The sequence below is a fragment of the Chelonoidis abingdonii genome, chromosome 9, assembly GCF_003597395.2.
Source record: "Chelonoidis abingdonii isolate Lonesome George chromosome 9, CheloAbing_2.0, whole genome shotgun sequence".
Classification (NCBI taxonomy): domain Eukaryota; kingdom Metazoa; phylum Chordata; order Testudines; family Testudinidae; genus Chelonoidis; species Chelonoidis abingdonii.
The window spans coordinates 29,702,539-29,724,187 of NC_133777.1; the positions used below are offsets into that span (position 1 = coordinate 29,702,539).

General features: G+C 41.4%; 2 protein-coding genes across 3 annotated transcripts in view; one reads left to right on the plus strand and one right to left on the minus strand.

Annotated features, from left to right (window-relative positions):
• SEC14L5 (SEC14 like lipid binding 5) overlaps positions 1–21,649 on the minus strand; it is a 982,653-nt gene that overhangs the window by 785,558 nt on the left and 175,446 nt on the right. The window lies entirely within an intron of this gene.
• LOC116819180 (ectonucleotide pyrophosphatase/phosphodiesterase family member 7-like) overlaps positions 1–21,649 on the plus strand; it is a 122,507-nt gene that overhangs the window by 100,310 nt on the left and 548 nt on the right. Inside the window, 2 exon segments of the mRNA XM_075069076.1 lie at positions 7,659–8,286; positions 13,785–14,121. Coding sequence (XP_074925177.1) covers positions 7,659–8,286; positions 13,785–14,121 — 965 coding nt within the window.

Below are 21,649 nucleotides of genomic sequence, written 5' to 3' on the forward strand. Positions count from 1 at the left end.
CTGTCAGTGTCAAACAAAACATTTTGATTGGTTTAGAATTTGGGTGGGAAGGAGAGTAAACAAAATTAACTGAATTTGATACAAAATTTGCAAAACATTACAGCCAACCCAAATCTGCATTTTTCAGTGAAAAAGAGTTTTAGCCATTGCTTCCTCAGTTGATTTTTCGGTCCTAAGCAGTACATACAGCCTCCTGGAATTTGGCTCTGGAGCTCGTACTGTATTGATCATACTTTCTTCTATTATTTCGGTAATATTCTTTCATTAATGATATTACTAACTAGGATATGTCTTCTGCCTTCTGTAGTGTTTCTCTTTGTAAAATTAGCTTTGAAATTATTTTTGACCTTTCGATAATCCTAAATGATGTAGAAAAGAATGTCACCAGAAACATTTTTTTTTTTTTAAGATTTATGAGCCTCAAGCTAATAATCTATAATTAAAGTTAATGGAGAAAAAAAATTAAGTGCTAGTTTGAAAATCATTTAATTAAATCAAAATACTATAAATTATTTATGGGGGTAGGTTTTCCCCCCTAACTTCTGTGTAGGAGAAGGAAAGAGAATCTACAACAGCCCTGAGAGATAACTGACTCCTCACTGCAGCCTCTTTCATACCACTTACCCTCAAAATCTCAATGTTTCAACCACAGAAAACTCATTCAGTAGGCATGTTCAAGGTCACATTGACAGAGCCCCAGAGTCCTGATTGCCAGCTCCCGCTCTAATTGCTGTGGCAAGGCACTTTCTCTGTCTCACCAGCCTCAGCTGGTTTCAGCTTTGGTGAGAGGGCTTGGGTAAAACAGTCCCTCTTGACTGCACAGGGGCAGTCCGTCCCTTCTCTCAGTCAGTCTCTTGAGCTTGTTTGTCTCCCTTATGGGAGGGAATGCAGCTTCCCCTCCTGCTGATGCTCGCTGCTCTTAGCCTGCTGGCAGCTTGATTCTTACTCTTCCCCCTCCCCCCCAACACACACACACACACACACACACACAATCTTCCCAACAGGGGAGGGGTTAAAAATTTCTCAGGCAGCCCTTACTTGGAATCAGCTGCTCCTAACTGACCTCAGGTAACCTCCTCTCAGCTGATCCTAATTGATCTCTGGTAACCCCTCCTCAGATGAACCTGATTGACCTGTAATCACCTGTCCTCAGTTGATAGGGAGGAGGGCCTTTTAATCTTCTGGGACTGTTTTCTACCCCCGTCTGTCCTGAGTTTATCACACTGCTAAACAGTGTTCTATGCCTGAGAACAGTAACTAAACCTGGATCTCCATCTTCATAGTGGAGAATCACAGGTGGCTTCTTTTTATCAACATTTTATTCCTCAGTCCATACTCCCTCGATCTCAGATGTGGTTCAATAAAACTGGTGTCAAGGGGGCTGGTTTTGGAGGCTAGCTAAGCTAGTTTGGTGGGAGCTTAGTGTTAGTTCTGTGTACTGCCAGATACTGCCACACAGGCACAGATTCAGTTCTCAAAGCCTGTGACTAACCGGGAAAGTGTCTGTATGATGTTTTTAGGAATATTGGGTTTGACTTTGTTTTTCCCCTATTCAAATTTGTATTGCTGCCCAGCCAAATGCATGGAATTCAGACAAAAGAGGCTCAGGTACCTGTTTCAAAATATTTTTAAAATGGCTGGGCCATCAACTGGGGGAAGAGCCATCCAAAAGAGGAGGTTTTTCTCTTCTCAGCCTCAGGCTGAGATCAAAAGAAACAGAGGTTAAAGAGTTCCCTTGGCAGAAGTGGAAGGGGAAGATAGTCATCTTAGCTGGAAGCTGACAAGGACCCAGAGTCAGCATGCAAGAGAGGCTAACTTGAGAGTCAGGCTCTGCAGCAAGCAAGTTGTAACTCAGTGCCCAGAGAGAACAGGTGACACCCAGACTAAGTCATGCCTACCTAGGGGAACGCAAAGCATAGACAAGACAATATGCTGATAGGTCTTTGTTAGCCTTAAATCTACTTCACCAAGCTCTTCTATGTTCAGGCCCAGCAGGCAGCCAGGAGCTCTTCCTCACTGCCCTAGTCCCTGCTGGCAGTGAGCTGTCCATGGTGCTGTAGTTCCTTTTGGCCAGCCAGGAGCACCATATGCACTCTTCTGGCTTCAGCAAGGAATTGCCTGTCTCTGGCTCTACATCTCCTTTTTATATGGCCCTCCTAGGTCCTGATTGGCTGCTCCCTGTAGCCTCTCTGGTTGGCTAGCCCTTTGCAGCCTCTCTAGGCCACTTGGAGGACTTATCTCCACTGTTCCTTTCCTGGGATGGGTGTGGCAGGACCATGAGGCCTCCTGCAGGAGGCCTTTGGGCCTAGTCACAGGTCCAAACTCAGTTACATCCATAGAACTGGAGAAACTCCACAGGAGTGTAAATGAGAAAAAAATTGATCTGTGATCATTTTCTTTTAGTAGTTCCGCTGCCAGTCCTGTCTCCAGATTGCTATTAGCCCTCTGCCTTTCTCCCCACTGTTAAAAAGTCTAACTGAGGATAAGGTTATAAAGCAATGATCTCATAAAAACCAATACCCTATTATAGCAGTTCTGTACATCACAAAATTTTACATTTCCTCATGGGCTTAAGAAGCAAATGGCAACACATAAGAGACATTTTATAGTTCACACAGGTCTCTGATGCCAGAAGTCTCTTTACAACAGCAGACAAGATCCAAAGGCTGCTAAGCTAAGGTCAGCACGTTTCTAAATGAGACTAAAATGTACACTTTTCACAATGAAGGTAATTGGAGCAGTTTACCAAGGGATACAGTGGATTCTCCATCATCTGAAGTATTCCAGTATGATCTCTTTCTCAAAGATCTTCTCTAATTTAACCACAAATTGATGGACTCAGTTCAGGAATCATTGAGTGAAATTTTATTGCCTGCATAGGTGCAGGAGATCACACTAAATGATCAGGGTTTTCTGGCCATAAAATCTGTGATCTAAAGCTCACTGATATAAGTGGGATCCTTTCCACTGACTTCAATGCACTTTGGATCAGGCCTTTAAAGATCAAATCTACTTACCAGAGGAGGGGCAGGCCACTGGCAAACATTCAGGGAACTGTTCCTCAGTTTCCAATGGCAGAAAGAATACTCTGTCATAACTTGACAATTTAGACATGCTGTTCCTCCTGCCCAGTGAGAATTAACTTCATAGGTGACTTATGATGTGCTAGTCTAATCCAAAATAGCCTACAGGTAAACCATGGGCATAGATTAAGGCAGTAATGCGAAGGCCTGCATGTCTCAAGTTGTAAGGACAATAGCTTAGCCAAACCAAGCCTTGGTCTCCATGACAAATTTATGTTGCTATAGCTACACTGCTTATGGGTGTGAAAATCCACACGCCTGAGCAACGCAGTTATACCAACCTAACTCCTGGTGTATACAATGCTATGTCAATGGGATGACTTCTTCTGTGGACATAGTTGGAGCCCCTCAAGGAGGTAGAATACCTATGCCAATGGGAGAAGCACTCCCGTTGGCATAGGTAACATCTTCAGTGTGCACTACAGCAGCACGGTAAGTGTGGAAAGCCCAAACTAAGGCATAAGACACCAAAAGCCTTAGCATATGCAGATTAACCCTAGATCTTAAGGTATCACTGGTTAGCTGCTTATGCTAAGGCTTTTTGGGGATTATTCCTTAGTTAATTGGCTAAGATATTGTCTTCACAGGCTCAATACATGTAAGCCTTTGCATTACTACCTTAATCCATACCTATGACTTATGTACCTATACTATAGGCTACACCTCAAAAATAAGCTATTAACACTGCATTTAATAGAAAAACACTTTAAAATAGACATGTTTCTTTCTTTAAAAGAACCTTGATTTCAGCAGCTTTCCAGGACATGCATCATATCAGAATATTGCATTATGGACATGCTCAGTGGAATAAGTACAGAGTCTTGTGTGACTTCTCTCCAGTATAATCTGAGAGTTTGTACAAGACTTTGAGTCAGAGAGTGGCAGAAACAAAAGCCTATTTCACAGTTTGGGTCAGGAGTTCTTTAAAATCAACTACAGTATTACCATGCCAATGGTGACCTCCAAGCAAGTAGGAAAATCTGAAGCACAGTGAAATGTGTCAGAAAAATTGCAGGGATCAAAAGGTCTTTAATTATATCACAATGAAAATATATTTCACCTGCCGTGTGTGTATGTGTAAAAATGAAATTTGAGCCCTTTGGCAGTGCAATTGATAAAATTGTTACTTAATATGTGCGGCTTGCTTTTTGTTCCTCCTTCAGTTGATATTTTCTGTATAGTTAGAGCCATATTTTCTGCCTCTTCTCATCTCCTGATTTTTGGGACCTAGAAATATCATGGCTAATTTCAATTTTCCTATCAAACCAGTGAGCCTGGTTTCCCGGTATGTAGATCCGTTTTACTTCTCTATCACTAGTGAATTCAAGATGTTACGCAGGTGACAACTGGAGTAACTAAATGGAGAATATGGGGGCAGTATGTTTCTGATCCTTTTGGTTACAAAAGATAGAGTACCTTGGTATGGTAAACTAATTGCAAGGGATGCACATTTTTGTCTATGACTTTTCCAGAAGCCATAGGATCCTCACAACCCTCTTCCCTAACACTAGTCTATGATCGACTTTTCGGTGTTCTGGGAGAGCCTCAAACCAATTCAGAAAAGCAGCCAGGGATGCTGTAAGCTTCCTCCAGCCAGTTTCCTGCAGCTGAGCAGGCTTCCCTGCTGAGCAGCCATTGTGACCCCTGGCTATGTGGTAACCTGCATGGAACTGGAAGGAAAGAGCACAGATTGCAGAAGAAAAAAGAGTTTGGAAGAGGTAAAGGAAGTCAGTCTATGTGCACGTGGCTAAAATTCTAGCTGCAGTTGCAGCAGCTCTTTAAACAATGTTAATAAAGAGCCAGTTTAGTTTTACAAACATAGAGTCCTTTCCTGTTACTACCCAGCATGCGGTACATGAAACAGGCTAAAAGGAGGAGTAGCTCACTAGCTTGAGAGAACGCATGGGCCTGTGGCCTTAGACTAATTGAAAGGCAAGAGACTCACTTGCATTTTAATCCTAGTTCTTGGTCATGATCTTGACATTTAACGTCTCTGCTTGGTGTGTAAATTTGAGATAATACTACGTATTGATCAACTGCTCATGTGATTAATTAGTTAAGCGATGTAAAGCATTTTTAAAGTGCTGAAACTCACTATAATGCACGCATCAGAAATTGAGACCCTAATAGCTCTGAGGCCTCAAGCTTATTTGGATAATAGCCCAATGGATAATAAATGAAATGCTGACAATGCGCTGATCCCAGCACAAGAGGTTGGCCCCCACTTCTCTTGCAGCAACAGGCAGGTGGTGACCTGAAGATTCCCCGCCCCCCACCCTGCCACTTCCCATGTGCCACGTGCCTGCCTCTCCACTATCCAATCCCTCCTTAACACCCACTTCTTTCACTTAGCCCTTCATTGCAGATTGCTGTTGACTCTGGTCCTGATCTTACCTCATTGAAGTCAGTGGCACTCTTGCCACTGATTTCAGTGGAATGAGTGGGGGCTTAAAGTTGGGGAGCTTTAGAGCAGGGCTCACCCTTTACATGTGTATAATGCATCTGCTCAAATTAGATTGCATGCCCCACAGGTGAGGGGCCATGTTTATTGGAGATAAGTAAACGCTATGTACAGAAAGCACCTTCACCTCTCAGAATCCATCCCTGCTCACATGCTTCACCTTATAATCATTTAAATTTATCTCACACTATAATTTAAACATAAAAAGAAATCCAATGACCTTGAGCTAATCAGTTTGTGGCCAAATATACCACACAATCCCTTTGCTTGTTTGCGCTTCCCTTCCTCCTTCCTTTGTCTGTATTCTGATCATTTATATTGAAAGCTCCTTGAATGGGGGAAAACATGTTTTCTTAGATTCTGTAAAGCAGAATGCCCACCAACAGCATCAATTCATAGTGCCATTTAATAAACTTGAAAAGATTTGGAAAAATTGGCATTGTCATCAAAATTCAAATTTTTAACACTGGCATCATCTCTGTCCTACTTTCTGGAGCAGAGTCATGGAAATGAACAATCGGAATGAGCTGATCTGATCAATTTCTAAGTAAATGCCTATAAAAGATGTTCAGAGTCCATTGGAAAGAGTTTCTTGCAACAACAGAAATTCTAAGTAGAACAAACCAATCTAAAGCACCAAATATGGTAAAATGATTACAGGGCCATATTTAAGACGAGCTTTAAGAATGCCACCAACATGACTTCCATGGCAAGCGATAATACAGATACCACTTCAAAAGAGAAAAAGTAGGTAACCTAGAGCAATATTATGCAAAATAGAGAGAAAAGCCAATCCATCAACGCGGCACTCAAGCCTGAATAGACCAGCACAAGCCCAAAATAAGTGGGAGAAAACATGAACACTATGCCCTGAGGCTGTGGGAGGAAAAGGAAAGAAGATATAATATGGTTGCAGACAGGCCACCAACCAAAGTTCATATTCACTGTGAATATGAACTTTGGTTGGTGACCAGTTGTGTCTTTCATGTTATCCTGTGCTTTTCTTAAAGCCCCAACTTCTGTTATCATGTTATTTCATGATAATCTCTGCTCTCATTAAAGATTCAATTTCTAGCCCTCAAGGTGGCAGAGGAAAGCTAGAAAACATGAACACCAATTGCTTCAGAACCACAAGACAAATGAAAAGAACCCAACATTACTTATGATTTTTATTAGTCTCATGATTTTGGGAGGTCTGACTCATCAATGTTGAATATTTGGGGTTGACCTTCCTGGATCCAGTTGTGTGCCGCAGGCTTATCACTATAAAAGGGCAAACAGGTAATCCTAGATGTTAATCTCTCTAAACATGGCATAAACTCCAAGATGGATCTGGATTCAGATCCAAAGTAATCAGTTTAGGCCTTTTCCTAATTATAATTCTCAACTCCCAATCTTGCTCTGCCTGTGTCAATGTTCCTACACAACCTAATCCAAATTCTCACTCTCCCTTCTTGTTTTGTTCTTCAATATTTTTAGTTTCCTTGAATTGCATACACTAATATTCTACCATCCAGATGTGCACATAATTCACTAAAGATATATTTCATGCCATAACATTTTTTAGTCAATATGGCTCCAGGTGTATAGCCTGAAATCTTCCTCATTGCAGCATGCGTCAATCCTTTTTTGGATGGGGTAACTCTGGATAGAGGGAGCGAGAGAGAAGATAGTTGGTTTTCCTGTAATTTTACCTTTTCATAGTGAGTCTACCACCAATGTTCCAATGGTATCTGTAGCAATCATATTTTGGGGAGGACCTTGAGGACAAGTAGAGAGGAAGTAGGGCTGAGAGTGGATAGATACATCCAATCAACACATCATTCATCCCTTAAGAACTAAAGTGAGACTGCAAGTTTATTTCACATATGCCATCAAATTATGTTAAATGTTATTTTTAAGATATATGCTTTGTATTTGTCCTAAGAGCTTCGTTCATCTGCATTTTCTTAAATTTTATAATTTTATATTTCATACACCATACATAGCTCTCATGTTTTGAAATCTGTTTAATATACAGGTGTGGTACGCAGCTGTCAGAAATAACTGACGTTATAGATTTTGCCCTGTTATTAATAATACAAATATCACCTTCCATCTATTCAATTTTTCAGGGGAAAAAAACAGCCTCATTCCATTATCCTGGTGGTGGTGCCACTTACAAGGGGCAATCGGTCAACAGAACTCTAGTAGAGTCGTTTGATCATCCTGACAGCAATGAGACTGAGTGGAGAGAAAATATTGATATGGTTATGAGCTGGTTTATCAAAGAGAACTCTGATTTTGTCACACTTTACTATGGAGAACCTGATAAAGTGGAGCACAGAAAGGGCCCTGAAACAGAAGACAGGAAGATTATCATTCAACAGATTGATAGAACCATTGGCTACTTTGTAGAAGCTATTGAGAAACATAACCTGAAGAATAAGCTGAATGTCATCATTACATCTGATCATGGTATGATCACAGTAAAGAAGAAACCTGAAGTACAGGAGATCTTATTGTCCAACTACACCAAATTCAGCATCTTGGTCAAGTTTGACATATTGGACTATGGTGGCTTTGGGATGATAACCCCCAAAGTAGGAAAAGAAGAGGAACTATATCAGGCACTGAAGAATGCACATCCTTATCTAAAGGTGTATAAAAAAGAAGAGTTTCCTGAACACTTCCACTATGCGAAACATGAACGAGTTTTATCAATCCTTGTTTATGGTGACCCTGGCTATAGTGTTATGGGTAAGTTCATTACTGAATCTAAAACCACAATCAGGTTTCTTGGCAGCCACAGGGTAACCTTTAGAAGATTCCACAGACAAGTCACTTTACAATATTGTTCACAAGTTGTAATTGGTGTTGGTTTTGCTCCATAATAAATTAAGCAATTTCCAGTGCTGGTAGATAAAACATGTATTTTTACCACATCCTGAATAAGGATGCATTAGCCTATGGTACTGATTGTAGATTCCTGGGGTAGGGACTACTTTTTTGTTAACATGGTGTTTACACAGTGCTTAGAGCAATTGGGTGCTGGTCCATGGCTGGGATCCTAAGAGCAACTAGTATATAAACAAAGTATGTACATACTATTTTATTCTGTTAATTACAGGAAAATAATTACACCAACAGAACATATTCATTGCTACTGAGGGATGAGATGGATTCTGTGTGTCTTGATGTCTTCCAATCAAGACTGAGTGCCTTCAATTCAACTTTCCATCTTCATTTTAATAAGTTATGGCATCTGAGTGCCATGTCTTCTATAGCACATTTAGAAGAGAAGAAAGCTGAATCTCAAAATACAGGCAAGTGTAAAGATTCTGGCGAGACACTGTGTTCACCTATAAGTTTGCAAGTTTAAGAACATAAAGCGATTGATAGATTTTCACATCAAATTCATTTCCTATGAAAGTTTACACTATTAACTACATGGACACGATCCTTTACAAAACCCAAATCACACACGATCCCTAGCTTTTTGTTTTTTCTCTCATCCTACTACAGTACCATGCACTTTCAGGGAGCTTGTTTTTAAAACTATCATTCTTCTCTCTAAGAGAAACAATATCTTCATCCATGGATATCATCTCTTCACTACTATACTTGTTATGAGCCAAAGACTTCCGTCCTCACTCAGAGGATGAGAATAGAACTCCCATTAACTAAAATTCCAATTGCATAGCCATCTGGGTTCAGATGAATTGCTGGAGTTCTGCAACATGTCAGTTAGATGTTCCTATTTAAAAATATTCTTTATAAAAACAAGGGTTGGGTGGTTTTTTTGGTTTTGTTCATTTTGTTTTTTTTACTATTCTAGGTGGAATTCTAGAGGACTAATTTTGCATAAGCCTCAGATTGAGAGTGCTATATGAGCAAATCACTTAATAAGATGAGACTTTCAACATGCATCTCTCTCCTCCTTATTATTTTCTTAAATAAATCTATTTTATGTAGAAATTTATCAGTGTTGGTCATAGTCCAAATTTGTATTTGTTGGAAAAGTTTGAGTGGAACTGGATGAGCTCTAGCTGAGTTATGCACATATGAACAAGTTACAATTTTTCCACACATTCATATAAAATTTCTGTGAGCTTGCAACTCCAGAACAGTTGGACCTAGAAGCGGCATACTTGATCGCTTTGTAGTTCTCTCTGAGTCTTAAAAAGTAAATCAGTTTTGAAGATCAGTTGAGTAGATTGAAAGTTATGATCTTTTTAATGCGGACGTACACATGCATTAGGATCTCTCTGACTTTTTAATGTATTTCAATTAGACAGTTGTTAAGGAGGCTCAGTTATAGATAGTTCAGTTCAAGACAGCTACAAATTTATTGTGAATATTCTTCAGAAGAGAAAATGCTACATATGCACAGCTTGGCTAAGACTCATCCATTTCCCAAGGCTGACAGCTAAGCTCTTGGGCTGAGTGGAGTGGGAGAATATGCCCATGAAGCTGAGCTTCCTGGGCCACAGCCTCTGTGATGCAAACTGAAAGAGCTTCACTGACCTGAGCGGACCTTAAATCAAACTTGGAATTTTAGAAGGTAATGAGAGAAAAGACCTATTAATCTAATCCAGATTGGTTTGAAATTGTCCAAGTGACAGGACTACTTCCCTTGGGACACTATTCCACAACCCAACAGACCTCACTGTCCAGAAGTTCAATGGCAATTTCATCCCATTATTCCTAATGAGACTTATTTGGTCCATCCTAAACAAATTCTCCTTCCTTATATTGTCACATGCCATGTATTTTTAGTCAACTATGTCCCTACCAACAATCCTAGCTGTCGCTTACCCAGCCTGCTTTAGCCAACATTTAATTCTTTTATTCCTTTCATTGTGATCCATCCCTTCAGCACCATTCTCACTTTCAGAGCCCTTCCCTGAACCCCCCTCCAACTTCTCAGCATCTGATCATAGGGTGCCCACAACCAAAAGTAGCATTTTAGATGTTGTCCCAAGAACTGTACAGAGAGAGAAACTAGAACCCCCCTGCATGCCATATGGAGCCCTTGAATGTGACAACCATGGCTGTATTTTACTGCCATATTACACAGCAAACTCTTCTCTCATCTACAGCCCACGATCATGCCAAGGGCTGTATTGCTTTCCAGGTTTCTCCTTCTCATGCAGCATGTGTGTGTTGGGGTTATTTTCCCCTCAACGTATTTATTTGCAATTTTTCTAACTAGAATCTCACTGTTATTTACTCTGTCCACATCTAATCTATTCAGATCCCTTTTGCATTATTTATCTCCTCTCACCATGCCTCTCCCAGCTTTAGTACTATCTGAACATTTCAGTAATACCCTGCTCTTGTAGCTCTAAAGGTATTAAGTAGGAACACACCTGATTTCTTTATGCTCAGATGTCCCATGTAATCCCTAGACCGGTCCTTATCTCTTTTATAAACTATCCATCATCAGGTGACAGCTATCCAAACTTTGTCTTCATTGTTCTTGTGGCAGACATTTTTAAAATGAGTACTAACTATTTTAAACCACTGTTAATTTCATTCACAGCTTGCTTAGCAATGGACCTGCATGCTTATGGAATGTTCCCACCCACAAGGTTTCACTTTTGAGGTCTCAGAGGCATCAGTGTTGTACAGAAGAGGTTAAGCTCAAGCTACAACCCACTTATGTGTCAATTGGGCATAGAGCCCTGCCTCCTCAGAACCATTTCCATCTCTTATGGAGTAACTTCTACGGAGTTCCCAGTCACTCCTCTGAGTGCCTGAGAGAGGTGCAAACCTTTATTCGCTTTTGCTTACCTCCACCCATGGATGATGGCAGCAAATGGTAACCTATCTGCCTGCTGGTAGTGAGGCCAATTTCTTCCATGGACTTTTTCCCCCTCATGTATTTATTCCTCCCTGCTCCTCCTTCCAACTATCTTCTGCTGCTGTTTACTTATCCCTACAAGCCTTACTGACTTAGTGTATTCTTGTGGGGTTGCCAGCCCACTTATCCTTTTAAGCTCAGCCACTTCTTTTAAGCTTCAGCCCAGCAGTTGCTCTTCTCAGAGGCAGGGGATGCTGTAGAACTTGAATGATGATGTGTTTGGGCAGGACCAGCACCAATGTTTTTGGAGCCCTAGGCGCATGGCCATTTCGCAGCCCTGCGCGCAGGTGCCACGGCTCGTGCCGCCCCCCCCAGCAAAATGCCGCCCTCCAGTAATCCTGGCGCCCTAGGCGATTGCCTAGGTCGCCTAAATGGAAGCGCCAGCCCTGTGTTTGGGGATTCGCCCGCTCTCCTTTTCACTGCGGACACACATGGAAGTGTGTTTGAGAAAGTTATGGGCAACTGAAAAGGAAATTGGAACTTAACTCCAATTACAGCAGACAAACCACTGCCTGTTCGTTAATTAGTTGGGGTGGGTGAGTTTTTCATTTAGAAAACTAGATCAGTTTATATAGTAGGTGCAATGGGGAAGTCTAGTGAGGAGAGCAAAGGCAGTGGAAGTCAGGTAACTCACGTTCTTTTCTCTTTTTTCCCCACTGACTTGCTGTGTGAAAGACCTTGGGAGACCCGCTTAAGGGCTCTGAGCTTCAGATTATCACTTTGTATAACTGAGTAATTTGTTTCCATTGGACTTTGAAAAATTATCCTCAGAATTCTAGAAAGTACTATCCCCTCCCTGACTCTAAAAAGACATACTAAGGGATCAGCTCTTCTCTGTTGCTAAAATAGAGATTCCTTCAGTCGCTGTGCAAAAACACTATCATTCTCTTCCCCACATGGATACCTCTATGCAATGCGTATCCATTTGCCCATTTTGATATAATGAGTATTTTTTCCCCTCTGTTGGACTAATAGTTACGTGACAGATTTGGGGGAGATAAAAAGCTATAGAGCTTGTCCTCTAAGTGGACAAACACTCAATAGGCTACACTATAACTTCCAATTTTGTCCTCAAAAGTTTTGGTCAGCATAATCTGAGCCAAAATAATGAGCCTACAGCTACTTTGTGGAGCAACAGGGATGTTCAGCGGCCAGTGAGGCAGTTCCTAAGGTTTGCTGACTGTTCATGGTTAGAATTTAAATCAGACGGGAGATTTGGATTAGACTATTTAACATTTGTTGTTATCTTTGTGTATTATGGTTCTGGTAAATTGCACTATAAACATTTTTAGAGCAATACCTATTTTCTACAAAGGATCACTGCAAGTATTTTAAGAATGCAAACCACCTTTTCCTAAGATTTTTCTAGAAAGTCACCCTTTCTGCATATCACAATAAACAGAACAGTAAACCCAGTAACAGATGCAAAGCTTTGGTGGAATGATACTCACACCACTGTTATTTTTGGCCATTACATGTCCTGCATTATCACAGTCCCCTAATATTAAAACAAGATAGCTTGTCTATGGCTTTCCCATGAGGCTCCAGCAGAAGGCAGAGCATTGTTGTGTTTCTCCAGGAGCACTTTAGGAAGCAGATTGTGACTTTCAGGGTCACAATCTGCCTCCCAGTTCCCCAGCTGTGCAGATACTTCCCCTGGAGAAGGCCTATACCTGCTACAGCATATTTTCCCCCATTGTGTCAGTATAGCTATGCAAGCCAATGCATTGTGGGGGCAGGAGCAAAGGCTCTTCCCACTCCCACAGCTGGGTGGAAGCCAATGTAGCAGCCCCATTGAGACAGCTGTCCTTCCCATGACCTGGATAACCAGCACAAGGAAGCATAAGGTGCTCCTTGCTTCCTTGCCCTTTTGCATAAATCAAGGCACGATCTGGCCTTAGCATTCAGAGGGGAATCAGGTGTATTGACCATTGTCAGAGTTACAACAACATTTTGGCTCCATATTTTCATAAAACCAAAAGAAAGTGGATGTACTTTTGGGGTGTTATCAGGAAAATCTGAAGAGACACATGAGCTGGAATTGTCAATGCTCAGTGTTACGACAACCTAATGCACCAAATTAGCAAACACGAAAGCACATTCTTGAACCTAATGCTTTTCGTCACACCTTTCTTACTGAAATTGCCTTCTACCTCCTTCAATTCCCTTGCAGTTTCAGCTGGCTACTGTATTTTCCTTCACTGCCTCATTTAAGTTTGTTTGTATTGCTGCGTGCTATTATATAGCAGTTGGATTTCACCTCAGAAGCAGAAGCATCTTTAGATAGGACTAGTGACTAAGTGACTGCTGTCTGGAATGTTAAATTTGAGAGTGCCTTTGGGATGAAAGGCCTAGATAAAGCTAAAACTGATTGTTGGTTCTTTTTTCCCCCAGGGGTTTATATTATACGTTAACAAAGGAGATCACAGATTTGACAATGAGGATATGGACATGAAGACAACATTCAGAGCTTTTGGTCCCGATTTCAAAGAGAATTACTTAGCTGAGCCCTTTGACAGTATCCACATTTATCCACTGATGTGTAAACTCCTGGGCATCAATCCACAGCCCAATAATGGATCTCTAGAATTTACACAGAAAATGCTCATTGATACTTCACAGCCAGAGCCAAACATCCTGCTTACTGCAATAATTTTAAGTGCCATAGCAGCAATGCTTGTGCTAATATTCATCTCATCAGTGACTTATACTGCCATACAATGAAAGAAGGGGTAAGTAAAGTTTTCTTTAGGGCTTGGATAGTTACACCAGGGGAAAGCATTGGAAGGAGGGAGATGGGAATTAGGAGTCTTGAGCTCAGATATTACAAAGCTTGGTACCATGCACACAGACAGACAAAAGGAGAAATAAATCTTGGGGCTGACACTGAGTCTCGGACCCTGAATAGGCCATTTAACTTTTCACTCAGCATTCTCATCAGAAAAAATGGTTACCAATAGTTACCATACAAGGTACTCAGTATAGTAATGGGCATCATATCTGAGCATCTTTAGACTCAAGTGCAGGGGTTCTCAAACTGTGGGTCACTCCCCATTTTAATGGAGTCACCAGGGCTGACAGACTTTTGGGGCTCAGGGCTGAAGCCTTAGCCCCACCACCTGCAGATTAATCCAAAGCCTGAGGACTTTGGCCCTGGGTGGTAGGGCATTGACTTTGGCCCCCTCACCCAGGGTGGTGGGGCTTAGGTGGGCTCAAGCTTTGGTTCCTCCTTGTGGGGGTTGTGTAGTAATTTTTGTTGTCAAACAGGGGTGGGGGGAGGGTTGCAGTGCAATGATGTTTTAGAAACCCTGCTCTAGGGTATTCACCCCTGGAAGTTAGGAAAGTATTATCCCCATTTTGCAAATGGCAAACGAAGGCACAAAGCAACCAGGTGACTTGCCCAAGGTCACACAGGAAAGATGTGGGTGGTGAAGCAAAGAATTGAATCCAGGTCTCCAAGTCTCAGGTCAGCACCCTGACCACGGGGCAATCCTTTGCCCTCAAAAAATAGGGAAAGCCCTACAAGCCTACCCTGAGCTCTGAAAGTCCAGTCAGATTTCCCTGCCTTCTCCCCACATCAGCACCAGTAATAAAGAGGATGTCATGAACCTTTATTTATTAGGCCTCAATGACTCTTAAGATGCCTGTGTGAAAGGTGCTACATCAGGGCAGAGCAGCATTATTGACACCAGTGCTTCACACACCTAGATTAGCCAGGTGCTCTTGTGCCTGAAGCTCATGTCTTAACATTTAGCATTGAGTTTCCGAGCCAGGTGCCATGCAATAGACCTGACTCTCCGTGTCTTGCACCTTGTAGAACCATTTACACTTATGCGAAGCTGGAATGTAATGCTACTGTTCTGATTCGGTAGCATTTTATACCAACTTCACACAGGTGAAATGGCTACACAAGGTGCAAGACAGTCGAGAATCAGGCTCTACTGTCTTGGGGCTTGTCTGCACATTAGGGTAAGTTACCTCCCACCCTCAGGGTTCATAACTAAAGCACATTAATATTTTGTGCACTAATTCATCTGTGTAGACCCTGCTGGTGCTCTGTAATGCAGTGCTGTTTGAAACAGCACTTTGTTAAGGCACACTAGGGAACCTTCAGTGTGCACCAGCGGGGTCTACAGGGACCAATTAACATGTAATAAGTTATAAAAATTACACCCTTGTAAAGCACATTATGTGACTGTGTAAACAAGCCCCTATTTGTCTCCCCATGAAACAAAGCAGTCTGCCCTCTTTGGGCCTGATTCTCTGTTCTCTCACTCCCGGCAATCAGGAGTAACTCCACTGAGGCCAGAGTTAGAGGTATAAGACCAGAACTTGACCCTTGACAGGTATGAGTTCTACAGCAGCAAATGCAACTGTAATTAAAGGCAACTTTCTAACTGGATATTCATTCTCTGTTCGGATGATTATTTTGCTCATGTTCTGGAGGAGTGACAGCAAAATACATTTGTCATAATGAGCTTTTCATAGAATATCGTCTGACACTTAAGTGAGGCCCAGGAAAAAAAAAAAAATTCCTCCATTTAGAAGTTACCTAATGCAAAAAGCAAACTTCTATATCCTTTCCCTCTTAAGTTTCCATATTATAACCTTTTTCCTCAAAGCTACTTTATGACAGCAATAATAGTCTATCTTGTTCTAGTTTGATAAGAGAGACTGAGTCATAAATCCCTAAGCTTTCATTACTGATTAATTAATATTTATCTGTGCTAAGGAATGGAATGCAATGTTGTTGCACTTGAAGAAAGAAAATCAGCAAACATAAGATTTATTTTAGGAGGCACCAAGTTGTTCATTGCAAATCATGTTTTATTCACGCCTTTAAAATATACAAGACATCAAAAGTTGCATTTCGACTCTGAAATCTCAATAAAACATTGGTTCAATCATTTTCCAGTCATAATTTAGCCATATTTCACACTCACATTGATTATCTGGATGAAATATATATGTGAGTATTATTACATTCAACGGAAACATTCTAGTAAACAGCATGCATCTTTGGAGTGCTTCATTATTTAGGATTCTCGCAGCCAGCAATTATGAGGACCATTTTTCTTGTGACAATATAGAAGATGTCAAGAAGTTTTAATTTTATTTTATATTTCTTTAGTTATTTAAAAGGGGACTGCAATAGCATTAACTACAGCATGGAGGGGTCTGATTCAGGGCAAGTAAATAGCAAAAAGTACCTATTTAACTTTATTATGTTGGAGCCTGCTGGAAAGTCACAATACCTGGGTCCACTCAGGCCCACTGAGGTAGAGTTGCCCACACTTCCAAATGGTGTAACCACCTCAAATTTCACAGGTGTTTTCCGCATCCAGCTTTGGATTGCAAGACAATTCAAGCTGGATTTTCAGTGTGCTGAATTCTTACACCACCAATTGAAGTCGGTGGGAAATGGAAGGGCTCATAACCTCTGGAAACCAGGCCCTTGAAGGTACGTCTACACTGCAAACAAAAACCCACAGCACTGAGTCTCAGAGTTCAGGTCAACTGACTGGGGCTCATGGGGGCTAAAAATAGCAGCAGAGATGGCTGGCCTCAGCTTGGGGCTTAGGTCCTGAAGCCCAGCACAGAGGGGACGGTCTCAGAGCCCAGGCTCAAGCCTGAGTGGGAACTTCTACACTGTTATTTTTAGCCCTGCAGCCTAAGCTCAAGTCTATGAAGCCAGGGTCTGAGACTTAATGCCATGAGTTTTTCTTTGCAATGTAGACGTATCCGTAGGATCATAAATTTATTTCAGCCTCTGCATGGCAGCATTGTCATTGTGAGTCTGATCCATTGATGTCAGTGAATGTCTTCCCAGACACTGTGTTTTCATACTGATGTTGGATCATACATAATACTGCATCACAAGGTTATGACACAACATCTTGATGGTAACATGCAATTCTCATACAACACTGTTCCATACATTCATAAGTGATCTGGAAAAAAGGGGTGAACGGGGAGCTGACCAAGTTCACAGTCCATACAAAGTTACTCAAGATAGCTAAGTCCAAAGCAGACAACAAAGAGATCTCACAAAACTGCGTGAGTGGGCAACAGAATACCAGATGGAATTCAGTGTTGATAAATGCAAAGTGATGCATATTGAAAACATAATCCCAACTATACGCATAAAATGATGGGGTCTAAATTAGCTGTTAACACTCAAGAAAAAAAAATCTAGGAGTCATTGTGGATAGTTCTCTGAAAATATCTGCTCAGTCTGCAGCAGCAGTCAAAAAAGCAAACAGAATGTTAGGAACCATTAGAAAAGGGATAGATAAGACAGAAAATATAATACATTGTGCAAGTCCATGGTATGCCCACACCCTGAATACTGCATGCCTTTCTGGTCACACTATCTCAAAAAAGATATTAGAATTAGCAAAGCTACAAAGAAGGGCAACAAAAGTGATTAGGGGTATGGAACAGATTCCATAGGAGAAGAAATTAAAAATACCGGGACTTTTCAGCTTGGAAAAGAGATGACTAAGGGGGGATATGATAAAGGTCTATAAAACCATGACAGGTGTAGAAAAAGTGAATAAGGAAGTGTTATTTACTCCTTCTCATAACACAAGAGCCACAAGTCACCCAATGAAATTAAAAGGCAGCAGGTTTAAAGCAAAAGGAAGTACTTCTTCACACAATGCACAGCAACCTGTAGAACTTGTTGCCAGGGGATGTTGTGAAGCTCAAAACTATAAAGCGGTTTTAAATACATTCATGGAGGATAGGTCCAACAATGACTATTAGCCAAGGGATGCAACCCTACGCTCTGGGTGTCTCTAGCCCAGGGATCGGCAACCTTTCAGAAGCGGTGTGCTGAATCTTCATTTATTCACTCTAATTTAAGGTTTCGCGTGCCAGTAATACATTAACGTTTCTAGAAGGTCTCTTTCTAAAAGTCTATAATATATAACTAAACTATTGTTATATGTAAAGTAAACAAGGTTTTTAAAATGTTTAAGAAGCTTCATTTAAAATTAAATTAAAACGCAGAGCCCCCCGGACCGGTGGTCAGGACCCGGGCAGTGTGAGTGCCATTGAAAAATATGCTTGCGTGCCGCCTTTGGCACGTGTGCCATAGGTTGCCTACCCCTGCTCTAGCCTCTGTTTGCCAGAAGCCGGGAGTGGATGAAAGGGGATAGATCACTCAATGGATTGCCTGATCTATTCACTCCCTCTGAAGTATTTGGTGCTGACAGCTGTGGGAATACAGGATGCTCGGCTAGATGGACCAGGTGGTCTGACCCAGTACAGCAGTTCTTATTGTCTTGGTTTTATAAGTATTATTCTTGTGCAGCAGCACAAATCCAGACCTACTGGAGTCAAAGATGGAAAGGCTAGGAGATGAAATCTTGACACGTGTTTTTTCTGGACAGCACACTACCACCAGGAAGGCAGATTGTCAAAGCAAGCACCTCAGTGAGAGGAGCCCATTTCAAAAGCTATGCTGATGGTGCTGTGGGTCAATTAGCTTAGCAGTTGTGGATCACACCCAACCCCTTCATCAGAATGAGATAGCACTTAGCACAATAACAATTTCATGGGAAAAAGTTGCAGGAACCACATATTAAATAGATTTAAACAGGAAAGAGAACAACAACTGGTTCCTTTCCGATGCTACCAGCAATCATCTCTCTCTCCACATTTCCAGCATCCTCTTCAACCATGTTAATCACTTCCAGTCATATGGAATGCTAAACTAGACAGCACTACATGTCAGCATTACGTTCCTGATTCAGCACCTACTGAAGTCAACAGAAAGAGTCCCATTGCATCCCAGGGGGCCATGTCCTGGTCCTCATAATCCAAACAAAAAAGGACCATGCCAAATATTTTGGCTACAAGGGCAACCTGTCTTATCTTTTACTCTTAAGCAATCAGCAACAGCACCACAGTACTGCCATCGGTTTACCCATAAAGTTATGTGAAAAATTAGGGCTGGAAGGAATGTTGAATAAAGTTACATTATGAAAATCCTCCTTCCCTTCACCCCCCCCCATGGGGGATGGGTGGGAGCAGGGAAGGTTTAAATCTCCATTTTTTAGAAAGATCTCAGCTCAAGATAAAACAAAAAAAAGTGCTTGCAATATATGAAAATATAACTCATAGTATATACTCCTGTTAATGCACACATGCAGGAAGCACTGCTTCTGCTGCCTTCTGTCCTCTAAACACCCAGGTTTTTGTGAAATGTAAACTGCAGTTTACTCTTAACCAATTCAGTGACATGCAGAATTTTTTTTTTTTTTAAACATATCAAGTTCAGGTAACAATTCACCTCAGAATAAGTCTGTTGTAAACATTGAACCTGACATAGGAATGGGTATTGCAGTAACACTGATGTCTACAAAAAGTAACGAGATACAGAAATCTAAAATAACAAGCAATACAGAAAAGAGATTGGGAGATCATGTTGACCTTTTCCTATAATATTAGAAAAAGGGAATGGCTTATGAAATTTAGAACAGCATCAGATTTAAAAGATGAAAAGAAATACCATTTTTACCTATGCATAAAATAACCTGTGGAACTCACTCCTGTGAGATACCATTAAAGTTACGTACTTTGCAGGATTCAGGAAGAATATTATTCACACAAATGTCTAATAAGACAGACATCTTCAGGGAATAACCACCTAGGGTTAGGGAGAAATTTCCCTATGGACAGGTTATTCCATACTTGTTCCTTATAGGGTGCCTTGCATCTTTCTCTGAACCATCTTCTACTGGCCACTCTCAAAGAAAACCACTGAGCTAGATAGGGTGTCTGTTTGAGCCAATAGGCCTATTCCTACTTTCCTGCATTTGGAAGTTGGACTATGCATGTATAGGAAACATCTCAATTCGGTTTTTCTGTGCTTAAAGTATTGAGCTCAAAACGTTTGGATGAAGGAAACCCATTCTGAGTTAGGTGTAATGCAAGATACATATCTTTTGTATATATGTCATCTATAACTTGAAATAAATAGGTTCCCCACACACACAGAAAGCATTTTCAGTTTCTAATTAACAGTAACATACCAGATGTTTTGTTAGCTATATCATCTGTTTCTGGGTACAAGACTCTAGAAATGGCTTGAGCAATCTGTTATAAGCAGCAATGATCTGTAAGAACACTGGTGAAATGCGCTCACTCAAAATGCCGTTGCCAAGGCTTCTTTTTTAGTCTGAGCATAGGTTTTCCTCTGGTTTTGTCGAATGTGAAATGTGAAACCACCAGACTCCTCCGAAACATTTTACCTACTGTGAGATTTTAAACTTCCAAAATGAGCATAATTTAGTCACCTGTGATAGCTGTAGCCATGGTGAGAGCAGTGCTTTAACTAGATCAGAAGGGAAGGGTAAGTTTTTGACATTCATGGAAGCTGCCCAGGATGGCAGAAAGAACAGCCACATAAGCTGGTTCTAGGTATTAGTAATAGCTGACATCACAACATCTGTTATTTATATTTGCTGAGAATAGGAAAGATATGACCCTTTTTTGGTGCAAGTGGAAAAGTGCCCAGATTAGTAAAGGGCCACTTACTGAGATTTGTTTGTATGATGTGTAATTATGCGTCTCATTTTCTGCATGCCACACCTTTACTTTTCTACGAACAATCCCTGTGTGGAGATTTCAGCCGACATATTGTCCTCAGAGTTGCTGCAGACTGTAATGGATGAGATGCGCGCACACACACACAGCCCTCTCTTATGGAGACTTAGATTGAGGAGAGAACAGAAGTAAAAATAGGCCATTATAGACAGAGGCTGAGATGCGCAAAGCCTAAATGGTTTCCACAGAAATTAATAGGAATTGTTGGGTGTCAATCTCCTTAGTTTGCTTTGAAAGTCTCAGTCTGGAGGTATGCATTTTATGGCCTATGAAAACTTAACACCACTGTGTATACCTCTATTACAGGGGTGGGCAAACTTTTTGCTTGAGGGCCACATCGGGGTTCCAAAACTATATGGAGCGCCAGATAGGGAAGGCTGTGCCTCCTCAAACAGCATGGCCCTGCCCCCATTCCACTTCCCATCCCCTGACTGCCCCTCTCAGAACTCCTGACCCATCCAACACCCCACACACACACACTCCTTGTCCCCTGACTGTCCCCTCCTGGGACCCCCTTCCCCTAACTGCCCCCCAGAACCCGCCCATCCCAATTCCCTGTCTTCCCCCTAAACCTCCACCACATCCAACTGATCCCTGTCCCCAACTGCCCCCCAGGATCCCCTGCCCCTTATTCAACCTCCCCAC